The sequence below is a fragment of the Carya illinoinensis genome, chromosome 10, assembly GCF_018687715.1.
Source record: "Carya illinoinensis cultivar Pawnee chromosome 10, C.illinoinensisPawnee_v1, whole genome shotgun sequence".
NCBI lineage: Eukaryota > Viridiplantae > Streptophyta > Magnoliopsida > Fagales > Juglandaceae > Carya > Carya illinoinensis.
In genome coordinates this window covers 2510615-2523525 of record NC_056761.1, presented here as the reverse complement: position 1 = coordinate 2523525, position 12911 = coordinate 2510615, and the positions used below count along the sequence as shown (strand labels likewise).

The 12911-nt window shown below is 33.6% G+C and overlaps 1 protein-coding gene across 4 annotated transcripts; it reads left to right on the top strand.

Moving 5' to 3' along the window:
- Positions 1-4312: 4312 nt before the first annotated feature.
- LOC122279294 lies at positions 4313-11962 on the top strand. 4 transcript variants are annotated; one of them, XM_043089837.1, is made up of 13 exons: positions 4313-4464; positions 5454-5564; positions 5766-5954; positions 6119-6378; positions 6681-6834; positions 7519-7628; positions 7929-8016; positions 8468-8803; positions 8941-9015; positions 9318-9946; positions 10470-10578; positions 10679-10858; positions 11464-11962. In XM_043089837.1, exons 2-13 carry the CDS (start codon positions 5514-5516, stop codon positions 11638-11640), a joined length of 2358 nt encoding a protein of 785 aa, XP_042945771.1. In that variant the 5' UTR covers positions 4313-4464; positions 5454-5513; the 3' UTR covers positions 11641-11962. The 4 variants fall into 4 exon arrangements, with proteins under 4 accessions (XP_042945771.1, XP_042945772.1, XP_042945774.1 ...); XM_043089839.1 differs by having other exon boundaries at positions 4443-4464; positions 5689-5954; XM_043089838.1 differs by lacking the exon at positions 5454-5564 and having other exon boundaries at positions 5689-5954.
- Positions 11963-12911: the final 949 nt, after the last annotated feature.

The window sequence follows — 12911 nt, the reverse complement described above, 5'->3', positions numbered from 1 at the left end:
TACTTTTAACACAATCAGTTATACGAGTTTTAAATAGATAATTTTTCTTAAATTTTTTTATTAAAAAAATAGATCAATTATACAAAATTATAAAAGAAAGTTATATAGTTTATTTTGTCCCATTAACATTGCAACATTCGTGATGTCACGTAACTTATTAAAAAAATAAAAATAAAAAATTTAATCTTTATTGTTTTATATATTTAGATGCCATTTATTTTAAATATATTTTTATTTTTTAATAAATCATGTAACACCAAAGAATAGTACTATGCTAATCAAACAAAATAAACGATGTATTTGAGACGGTAATCTCATTAAAAAAAAAAAAAAAGTTATTCTTTTTTAGTATAAGTATTTAAAAAGAAAATACATATGCAGGGCTTTTTGAAAATTATACCTTCATTGCTACGCATATAATGTGTAATTCAATAAAAATAGAAAAGAAAAAACTAAATAATTCCTTTTACACGACTCCAAAAAGCTTGGATATTTTCCATCACGTCAATCAAACGCTATTGAGCTAACCTTGACGTGATGTATGATGATTGAAGTTTTTTCGATCATCACAACAGAATGACCAGAAGCATATTCATGACTCCAATTCCTATCGCAAGATTTTAAAAATAATATATTTGAAAGAAAAGTTAATTATAGTCAACTCGGCTTAATAATAAGCGGAGAAGATAATTCAAGATACCATGATTGGTTGACTCGTCAGCATTTCCTTTCATTAATCCAAACCAATTACCGCTAACGAGAGAATGTTTGTAATCTTGTTAAATTAAAATAATTATTTTATTTATTATCTGTACATTATATATTTAATAAAAATTTAAATTTAAATTATGTGTAATGTGCAGCGTATGTATTGTGTAGATTTTCTATTAAAAGATAGATTTATTAATAAAAAATATTAAAAAATTATATTTTTATAAAAAATTTATACGAAACTTACATATTTAAAACTTATATTTAACATTACTAATTATCAAAATCATCACTACAACAAATATATCCACAAATATTTATTATACATATAAATGGAAAATATCACCCACACCAATAGTGGATATGACGGTTCTCACCGATTTTTTTTTTTTATTTTTTAATAATTGAAAAATTATTTTTTAAGAAGTTTATGATTTTATTTTTATTTTTAAAGATTTAGGAAATTAAAAAAATGTTTTAAAAAAAATGTGAGGATTCTCGGCGTGGCTGTAGCAGCCCCTATATATATTCTATATCCTCTTCCACGTTAATATATAACATGAAAGGACTCAAGTTAAGTCCCTTTTTATTATTTTTGTTTTTCAGTGCCCATTCTAATTAATAAGGTAATATTCCGAAACCACGTAGATTCTTGGTTCGTATGATAGAAGGGAGCTGGCAGTCCGTGTTTGGTACCCATCGTATGATCAGATGTGGTGCGCCCGTGTCAGCAATTTAACTTTTATTATTACGACGAAGAAAGTCCCACGCTAGCAAACGACGCCGAATAGCAATACCTTCTAGAGTTCTTTGTCGTATATAGGAAATTCAATCTATCTACTCTCTTATCGAGAAAATTAATAGTAATGCTATATTTTATATTTTTATTTTATTATATAATATGTGATATATTTATTATTAAATAATAATAAAATATTATATAAAAATAATAATAAATATGTTACTTCTTAACTAATAAGGAGAATAAAATATATATAAATGTGATGTATAAAATTTTTCGAAAATTAGAGGGCTTTTGTAAATGATTCCTCCTGTCTTGGATATTTTCTCTTAGCAGGTACACATGATAGCGCAGACACAAGACCGTACGTTGAATAAGACAAAGGATTACAAGACCTCGTATCGAAGAGGTTGGAATCACGCTTACCTTATCATTATCAAAAGGAGAAGGTTAGAGAAAAGGCAGTAGGTGTAGATATTTTTTTTATCGGATTTTTAATCTGTGCAATTGTCGGTTCGGTTGCGATGCATATCGATCTATACGCTGTTGTTTATATTGTCGGAATCTGATAAAAGCGTCCGTTTAAAAATTTGTCTATTTATAAGTAGATCTATATATTGAGGACATGACAATCTGGATGTATTTAATATATAGGTTGGTTTAAGTATTGAGAAAGTGTTGATATATGTTATTTATAATAATAAAAAAATAAGTAAAAAATAATAATAAAATATTAAATAATAATAATAAATAGTAATGAATAGTAATAAATAAATAAATAATAATATTAAAATATATTAAAAATATTGTGATATGCTCGACGTCCAAACACAAGACACAAGAGTAGCCTTCCAACTCAAATACATGTAACTCGTAAGTAGTGGGTATAGAATAAAAATAAATTTAAAAATAAAAAAAGAAAAGAAAAAAAGAGCAGGGGAAATATGATATTTCTTTCGTACTAACTTACAAGCAAGAGCCACTTTTCAATTTTCATTGATGAGATTGGACTTAGGGGCATTCAATTGGAATGACGTCGACTTTTGTTGTTACCAAAGCATGAGACAGTAAGGGTTTATTAAAATTATTTATCTGTTATTAATTATTTATTTATTAAAATAATTATTTTTTATCAAAATAAATCTATTAGTTTTATAAATAATTTATTTATTGTAAATAATTTGTTAAAAATTTATTTTTATTTATAAATTTATAATTTCGGTATGCAAAACTCACTACATATCTAAACAAAAATTTTATGTAAAATTACTTTTACGTTCTCTTTTAATACTCTATTAATATAATTAGTTGTGTTATTTTTTTAAATATAAAATAATTTATTTGACCAATCGCATGAATAAAATGTATAAAAAATATATAAAAATAATTACATGTAACATAATTTATATAACAACAAAAATATTAATTTAACCAAATAAATTATTCAATTTGAGAAATAAATAAACATGTCAAGGTTTAAGGAATATATTGGTTGGGTTTTTTATATTCTTATTCATTTGTTAAATGTAAAATGAAAATTTATTTATTGAGCCATAAAGAAAACAATAAATAATTGACTACTTAAATTATAAAAACGTTTTTTCTTTTTGGGGGTGGGGGGCTACTTGAACACATTAAATTCGGTCTCGTGTCATTGTCTAGGTGGAGTCAGTAGTAGGGTGTCATGAAGTGAGATCTTTCACCTATATATAGTGCATAATAAATATTAACTAGAATAATGTGGGAAGTCAAATGTCTACTGCTGCAAAGCAGAATAGCAGATTTGGTCGTTGATGGAGATGGATGTTAGGCCATTGATTAAGAAAGAACTTCTCTTGATCTCTCCGTCTATTACTCGGAATTTTTAGTGGTGGGATGGTGTTGACCATAATAATAATAAAAGAGTGTTGCTTAAAAATTAGTACTACAAAAGGTGATCATGAGGTAAGTTGTTGGAGCATGCAGAAACCATAATTCCAAATGATATGAGAAAGAGAGGTTGGTTGGAGGGGGGTCCCTAGCTATAATCTCTTTTAAGTTACAAAGGCAGTGATGTTACAACAACACACGAAGAACCATGGACCAACAAATTGAAGGGATGATCAGAAACAATTAATACATGTAGTTTTAATTAATATATTTATTTATTTACTTTCACGTGATGAGCATTCAAAACCAATTCAATGGTCAAATTAATCAAGACGGTTGAACTATTTGTTAAGTGCAATGCTACTTACAGTTTCACGTATGTAATACAATATTTTTTAAATGAAGTGAGGTTTATACATTCTAAAATTATAAATATCATTTCTCATTTATTAATTGACAGCTAGCTCGCTTGCCTCGTTGCTCACAATCTAAGTGGTTTTATTTGTCTACTATTTGAATGGACAGTTACTAAAAATATACTACATCGACAAATATGAGTAGACATGATAAATTAAGTTTATTTATAGAAGAGTAATATTAGGTATAAGTCTAAAATGTATACAACTTTTATAAAAAGTGGGTTTCACCAAGAAAATTTGAATTTTTCACACTTTGTTAGTGTGAGATTTAAATGTTTATAAAAGAATTACACGAGATTTATGTATTTGAGGCTTGTATATATCATTTCTCTTTATAGAAATGGTTTTGACCTCTTGGGCCGTCTTGGCTGCTGAGCTGGTAGTGAAGACCAAACCTGGGCCTAAACAGAAAAGGCTCAACTAGAATGGTCGTTCCGTTGTAAGAAATTACGAGCAATGGACCGGAATCAATGTAGGCCTGTCGAGGCAAAATGGGCCCACGCACTAAGAGCGAGAATGGCAGTTCGTCCAGCTCGAACCATTTGCGTGCCTGCAGCAAGCAAGAAGACTGTTAGGTAATAGGTACCTCTTCCCAGGAAAGAAAAATATAATATATAAGAAGGAAAAAATAAAAGAAAAAATCGTGAGCAAAACGGTGATTACGCTCGCTTTGTGACCTGCGTGTCCGTACCGACTCCGGAAACCCCAACGTCAATTCGCGAGGTATTTTTCTGCCTTTCACAAATCATACTCGAAATAATTTCTCATCGACGATTACTTCCGCAGCAGGGCAAAGCATGGGAAATTCTGTGTAGATTATGCTTTTAGTTAGTGTTTTATTACTATGTTTAGCGAATTCCGTTTAAGATTTCTGCCAACTGTTGTTGAGATTCAAGAAGTGCTCTAAAATGTCTAACGAGATAACATTCACATGCAAATGTCATTGGTAGTCTGTCCCTGAAAAATAATTTGTTTACGAAGCATGATTAGTGCATTTTGAGCATTCCTTGCTTTTCTTTATTCATGTTTATATAAGATAAAAGTCCCGCAGATACGACATTTAATGTTTGTGTAGAAAATATATTGTAGCAAATGTGGAAGTAGAATGAATGTCGCACTCACATAAGCTGCCATGTCGAAATTTTTTATGTATACGCTATTATGACAAACAGATGACGCGAGACGGCACAAACGATTAGTATTTCCCTGCATGAAAAAAGAATATCAGTAAAATCTTTGTTAAACTAACATATAAAAAAGTTCACAGCATGTTTTCTGTAATTAATGCATTTTATTGAAGAGCAGGGATATAACCCAACTACTATGGAAGTATACAAAAGGAAACATTCAACTAACAAGAAGAATCTCTAATATTTTTTGTGCTTTTTTTTTTGTTTTTTGAATTTGAGAAACTCTATTTACCAAGAGCTGCTTTATTTAAGTGTTTGGAATCTGCTTGATGTATTAGTGCAAGATATTTCTTATTGATAGACTAAAGACTATGGAAGCTGTGCTGTGGCTAAGGTGCCAGAAGTTGAGCACGATGTTGATGTGTTTGAAAGAATCTCTTACACTAAAGGGTCATAGTCAGAAAACGATATTGTAACTTTATGTTGAAAGAAAGAAAAAAATCGTAACATGAGTAAAAAGGGGCTTCCTGCGCTTTTCTTGTGGAGAAATTGACTTTAAATCTTTTTTCCCTACCTGAATAGCTGCAGGGAAAGGTTTAACTTTGTAATCTGTTCTCGTCACTATATTGCGATGTATATTGAATGCCGCCAGCACCATGTGTAACCATTGGAGGCAGTGGTTGGAAGCATGCAGTAAGGAAGTGTTTCATTCATCAATTACAAAATATAATGTATTATTGTTTTCTCTAAAGCGTTATGCTCCTTCGCATCTCTTATTATGATGTTCCAGTGATGTGGTCTTTTCTATTCCTTACAGTATACTTTGAGAGTATAAATTTAGTTAGTTAAAGATTGTTCGCTCCAGTACTTGCCATAATTTGCCATCTTCTCAAGGTCAAAAGGTGGCCAGGGGAGATGTCTGGGAAAGCATCAAGTTCACAGTCTAGTGTTGGTTTGAGTGGACCTGGTGGCCTGTCACATGTTTATATCCAATATCCACCCCTACAATGCGAAATTTCTGGATCAAGGGGGTTATTCTATGACGATGGAAATAAGTTACTACTCTCCCCAACACTTGATCAGGTAATAAGAAGAACTCAAACGAAGTGCTCCTGTACTTGCATTTGAAAGATTTGGCCTTTTTTGAATCACATTAAAACAATTCCATCAGATTTTAATTTTGTGCTCCTATTCAAAGGATATAGTGTCTTATTTGATTTTTCTCACCATTTCTCTTTTTATAATAGGTCTTCTCATGGAAAACTATGCCATTTTCTCCTCTTGTTGCCCCTACCTCTGATACGATAAGTGAGGGCCCCATCTTATCTATCCGGTATTCTTTAGACGCAAAGCTTATTGCAATCCAACGGTCTAATCGCGAGATACAGTTTTGGCATAGAGAAACTGGGGAAACTTTTAGCCAGAGCTGCAGATCAGAGTCAGAGAGTATTCTGGGTTTTTTTTGGACGGATTGTCCATTATGTGATATTGTATTTGTAAAGACCAGGTCAGGGAAGTTTCCATATGCTTCATGTGAATAGTAAAGAATGAAGGCATTACTTTGCACTGATTAAATATCATTGTTATCATTATGAATTTGATACTGATTGACATTACTGCATGGTTTCTCTCCCTCTCCACCTTGCCCACCCTCTGTTTATATTCCTGCATTTTTATTTTCATTTATTTTTTTGTTTTTGTTGTTGTTTTTTTTGGGGGGGGGGGGGGGGGGGGTAGCATTTATTTTTCAACTAAATTTGGATTTTTTTTTTTTTTATTTTTGTCTTACTGAGTGGAGTAATATTACAGTGGGCTGGACTTGTTTGCATACAATTCTGAATCAAAATCACTTCATTTGGTGGAGACAAGGAAATTGAATGTCTGCTGGTATGCTTACACGCATGAAAGTCGCTTGGTTCTTCTTGCTTCTGGAATGCAGTGCAAGACCTTCAATGGATTTCAGGTATGTGTTACCTTTGCCAATTTTAGCTTACAACGCCTTTGGTTCTTGCCAATGTATGTTTCATTTGATAGGCTGGATTGGTGTATTGGAAAAATGGACTAGGGAACTGGTTTCAAAAACCTCCAGTCGCTCTGATATATGCAGTTTAGATATGGTTGTGAAACTGACTTTATGGTTTTGTTTAGACTTTAGAAGCAGGAGTTGAAGAAGAACTCTTCATTATTTCATTTCCATAGGATCTTAAACTGTCTATCCAAAATATCTTACTCTTATTCTGCTCCAAAACTGAGATTAGTTGGGGAATCCTTGAATCATCCTCTATAGACATGTCTCCTTCAAAGCAATGCATATGATCATTTCAATGTGCAACATGTAGGTTATCATTCTCATCTGGTATTGTGATGTTAGTTCAAAGTTTGGCATTTCATCTTCATTCACTACCTTAAGATGGATGCCTGTATGGGCAGCTCTCTTTTTTCCTTCTATTTTTTCCAAGTAGCTGTGTTATACTTGTAAATCATACTTCTATAAAGCAAAATACGATAATGGTAAGACCACTTGCATATTTAAATAAAAATGGTGCAACCATATGCATGCAAATCTTAATCAATGAACATTTGGTCGACCAACTTCTTTTACCTGAATCTTCTATCATCTGATATGGTTACAATTTCTTCTACTTAGCTCTCATCTGCGGGGATTATTCGTTTGCCAAGATTCGAGATGGCGATGGCTAAACCTGAGGCTAACAGTAAGCCTGTCCTCGCTGCTGAAGATATCTATATTATTACGGTGTAGGTTCCAGTTGTTTTGTTTCTCTTGCAAATATATCTAATTTGTTAGTCATTAAGGTGCAACCTAGTGGTCTATGGGCGGGCTTGAGATGAACTGTAGACTCAGACATCCTGGGCTCAATTCCGCACTAGGATTTTCCACGCATTACTTGATACACTGTTGGCATGGGTGAGGTCATGTATCCGGGGTTTACTCTCCAAGGGTTGGTCTCAAGGGCCCTGACTTGGTGACGTTCCACAGTATATATATATATATTTAAATTGTTCACAAGCATTTAATTATTTTGGCACTGTTCACAGATATGGTAGAATATACTGCTTGCAAGTTGATAGGGTTGCAATGCTCCTCCACTCATATAGGTTTTACCGTGATGCTGTTGTACAACAGGTAAGTTTTTGCATCAAATTCTTTCTTTTCCAATGCTTTGATTCACTTAAAAAATCCGCTGGTGGCCGAGATACAGAAAAGCTTTTTCCAGTTCCTGAAGGATAGAGGTGGATATACAGGAGTGTATTGTATAAAAGGAATAGACGTGATTGGAATCTCAAGAATAAATTCCAACCTGCTCCCAGTAAAGTGAAATTAAATGGACAATAACTACTTCCACTTTTGAGGAAATTACCTCTACTTAAATATAAGTTGAAATTTCTTTGTTTTTAATCAATTTCTCATCCCAGAATATGCTGCCTGCCCATTAAGTCTCTAGCTTGAAGGACAAATTGTTGTTTTCTGTTATTTTGGATTACACATTTATCTGTCTTCTGGACCACAAATGATTTTGTAATTTGACATCAGTCTTACTGTTGACTATTTACAAATTGATGTTGATTATCTACAGGGTTCTTTGCCTATTTATTCAAGCCGGATTGCTGTGAGTGTGGTTGATAATGTGCTGCTTGTTCACCAAGTTGATGCGAAGGTCATTATACTGTATGACATATTTGCAGATTCTCGGGCACCCATATCTGCCCCACTTCCTCTATTGTTGAGGGGTCTCCGCAGATTTAATTCTTCTGCTTCTCGATCTGGTAGGGAAGATATCGAAAGTTCAGAGGCTAATGTTGTAAGTGGAAATGAAACTATCACCTATGGAGATGAATGGATTTTTCTTGTTCCAGACCTTATATGTGACGTTGCTAGCAAGTGTCTGTGGAAGATTCATTTAGATTTGGAGGCAAGTTCTATTTTCCTTTCTTTTCTTTTCTTTTTTCTTTCTTTCCTTCTTTCTTTTTATTTTTATTTTTAAATATCATTTATCAATATTAAGATATTCTTCTTGCAATGAATGTCTATTCTTCTTTTTCCTTGCAGGCAATTGCTGCTAGTAGCTCAGAAATGCCATCAGTACTGGAATTTTTGCAGCGACGAAAGTTGGAAGCCAATAAGGTAGTACTCTTTGTGCAGTTTAGGTATGCTCAGTATTTACCTGGTTGTTTATGGGGAATACGTACAGCAAGTACAAGTAGTCCATTCCTTCTTCCATAACTACAAACACATATCTATCATCAGAAATAAAGCCAATTGCCCAAATAAAATGTAGTGATCATCAATGAAGTAATGAAATATGAAATATGTCATTGTCTTGAGTTATAAAAATATCCTAATGCTTTTTGACCCTTGTTCTTCTTTATGTGAAATTGCTTGATGAATTAGCAAATGGTCATTCTAGTTCACTTCTGCTGTTTCAGGCTAAACAATTGTGCTTGGCAATAGTACGCACAATTATTCTAGAACACAGACCTGTGCCCATGGTTGCCAGGGCAATGGATATTTTGGTTACCAATTATTCCCACTCTATCAAAACAGGTAGCTATCTCAAGGGAATAAAATCTGAGAAGACATCACCTTCTACTGTCCCACATGTGAGTAGTCCTAGTGCTGTGGCTGAGGTAACTGCAAGTAGAGTAGGTGCACTTGAGAAGTCTGTTCAGCATGAATTTGCTGCTGGTGTGGACAGTGAGCTCTTTAATAGATCTTCAACTTTGTTGAGTTCAGACTCTGAGGACAATGCCATCTCTGAACCACAAAAGACCAATTCAAGTGATATTCACTTTTTTTATGGTAAAGTGGATGGAGAAAATTTAATGGGTGCAGAAACTTCTAGTACTGATGTTCAGCCGACATCTTTACAACATCAACTTCTTGGACCGAGTAACAATGCATTGAATGCGAATGCACCTGAGCAGCAGGAGGCTCAACTTACTTCACCAGCAATTTCACCCGATCAGATGTACAGCTTTATCTTTGCTCCAATTGAGGAGGAGATGGTGGGAGACCCTTCCTACTTGGTTGCCATCATTATTGAGTTCCTTCACAGGTATGCTGTATTACTGAACTTGGAAGTTGATTCAAGGCTGTAAAAGCAAACCATGATGGTTCTAGTTTTTCAGTCTAAGCTCTTTATTTTTACTTAAAGATTATAGATCATTCTCCAGTCATCAATCTGGTCAATATGTGCTGGAGGAGCTCATTTTTTACGCGGAATTAGTTGATCATTACTAAAGGGCTGATGCTGCTCTGTGATAGCTAGTTGTGAGAGCCACTCCCTGCATTATGATAGCCTCATCCATGCCCAAATTGTACAAATGTGTGTAATAAGCATGATTAGAACTCCCATCAATGGTCTAGTTTGTGACTCAGATGGTACAAAAGTGTATAATTTATTGTAAAAAGGCTCGTGATACTTTTCTGGACCAGACTGAAAATAAAATCAAGCCTAAAAGTGATAATATGACGATATTACTAAACATTTAAACACTTGCATACACTTGTTATAATGTAGTCACTCTTTATTTTTCTATTCTTGTCCCATGAATTCTTATCTGTATCTAATTTTGCAGTGCTAATTCAGAAAAGGTTAAAGTGCATCCAAATCTTTATGTTTTAACCATACAACTGCTAGCCCGCTACGAGCGATATGCAGAGCTTGGACTTTATGTCATAAACAAGGTCTTGGCATTGCTTCCATCTATGAGTGTGTGGTTGAAAGGTTGTCTATGCAATGTTTATGTGGGATTTGATGTTAACAGAGAGAGTTGTTTTGTCACAGATTGTTGAACCTTCTAAAGAAGTTGCATTGCAACTCCTGGAGTCTGGTCGTCAGAATATCCAAACAAGGAAGTTGGGTCTGGATATGCTAAGGCAGCTTTCTTTACATCATGACTATGTATTGTTTTTAGTGCAAGATGGTTATTATCTTGAAGCTTTACGTTATGCACGGAAGTATAAGGTATTACCTATTTTTTCAGTCTCATTATAAAATAATGAGAAAACAAATTACTATTTCATGTTTTTTTTTTTTTTACATGACATAAATGTTTCTTAATAGCTGGTTTTGTCTTCCATTATTTTTATCAAGCTCTTGCTGTGAATCTGTTTAGAATCTTTTGATAGATGGTATGTGTTTGGTAACATGGAGTTAAATACATAAAACTCTCCCTATTTGGAAGCATTAGAAAAGCTAAAAAAGAGTGAGAATATATGGCTTTATTTCCCAGTCCATTTCCCCGACTGTGTTTAAGGTTGATAGAAAGTGCATCTTGCTGTCTTTTCCTAAAATATTTTGGATGTTCTATTTGCTAAGTAGATGGTTTCAGTTTTTCTTTTTGAAGTTTTAAGATCAGCAGGACACGTCATTCAAAGGAGGATGGTTGTTGTTACTTGTTATTATAATTTTTTCTGCCAAATCCTTTTCCTGATGGTACTTTCGGTGTATGTTAGTGGAGTTGATTGTACTTTACAATTTGCTCATTTTTTCCCATTGTAAACTGTGTTTATAGTTGGTTGTTTGTCTTGGTGAAGCTTTGGACTTACAAAATTGAGTACAATTTTCAGGTTAATACCGTCCGGCCTTCGTTGTTCCTGGAAGCAGCGTTCGCTTCCAACGACTCACAGCATCTAGCTGCTGTTCTGAGGTTCTTTTCGGATTTTATTCCTGGCTTCCAAAGTACTTCTGATCACAATACCTATTATCGCATTCTCAACGAGATGAATTCGTCCATTGCTGCTTGAAGTTTCTGCCAAACGGTTTAATGTTGGAATGGCTGGTCATTGTTACTGAAGTGATAATGTTATGTGTGGATCCCAACACAGGACGAAAGGTAAGTTCCCGTATCAAGTTATTTTTCCATGATGGCTCGCAGTAAATAAGAGTAATCCCCTGAGAAAGTGACGAAATATGTGTTGGATTAAGGCAAGTAATCATTTCAACTTTTACCACCTTCCAAAGGTCTAAAAAGAGAACATGGAACAGGTTTACTGTGTTTGTCTACTCTTTGTAAAGTTGGACATGATGTTCATCGATTATGAATTATAATATTTCCAGTTTCCACTACTTTAGCAATGAATTATAGTATGTTAATACATAAAAATTAAATAAAAACATGTTGCGTTTACATGACTCCAGAAGTTCTCGTCGTAAAAAGTACAGAGCCCAACAATTTGTGCACATGGTTTTGATGACAGACATTTAGCTTAGTTTGGATACAGATTATTTTATCTCGTTATTACAATTTTTTTAAAATTTTTATACAAAATATAATAAACAATTCAACTTTTTAAAATCTCAAAATAATAATAATATTAAAAAATAATATTTTATTTAACTTTAAATTTTTATTTAAAATCATCTCAACTTATTTCATTATTCAAATTAAGCCTAATTCATATCAGCCCGGACGTAGCCCACTTCATGTTCAGGCAAAACTTACAATAGGACCCGCCTCTGTCGGTTCAGGCTTAGAGTTGTGCGCCGGTCTCAAGCCCACTACAAATCATTTCTTTCACAGACAGGACCATTCCCAAAACAACCAAAACCTCAGGACCTTCGTGATTAGGGAACATGCCAAGTCAATGAAATGCAGTTCTTTGTACAAAAAAGTTGCCGTAACTAGAGCCCCATGGTCGTCTTCTCTTAAGAAGCATACTCTCTTGGCCCACCTCAGTTGACTTCAGAATGCTCTTTCCCAGAAGTCAGGATTTGAGTGGCAAATTGTCAGCGACTTAATACAACATTAATGGCCTATGTTGCAGAAAGTTCCATCCCTCCTTAAATGTTTCAAATATTAAACAAAAAAAAAATCAGCGTGCTGTTTTAAATTGTTGTAATTTACTCCAACTTGAAATCATAACCTTAATGTGTTTCTTGGTTTGAATCCTTAAAAATTGCGTGTATGACTCAAGCGCCTAAAAAAGAGAGCCTTAGGAAATCTAGCAACTCTTATTGCAATTGGAAAACAGTGGACTGAAGAACCAAAAGTAAAACGTACGGGACTAGATCGAAG

Excerpts from the sequence above, each read along its gene's own strand:
- LOC122279294 (XM_043089837.1), top strand. The coding sequence starts at position 5,514 with ATGCCGCCAGCACCATGTGTAACCATTGGAGGCAGTGGTTGGAAGCAT. Across the intron at positions 6,835-7,518 it reads AGACCTTCAATGGATTTCAG|CTCTCATCTGCGGGGATTAT; the intron begins GTATGTGTTACC and ends TCTTCTACTTAG. Across the intron at positions 9,947-10,469 it reads ATTATTGAGTTCCTTCACAG|TGCTAATTCAGAAAAGGTTA; the intron begins GTATGCTGTATT and ends CTAATTTTGCAG.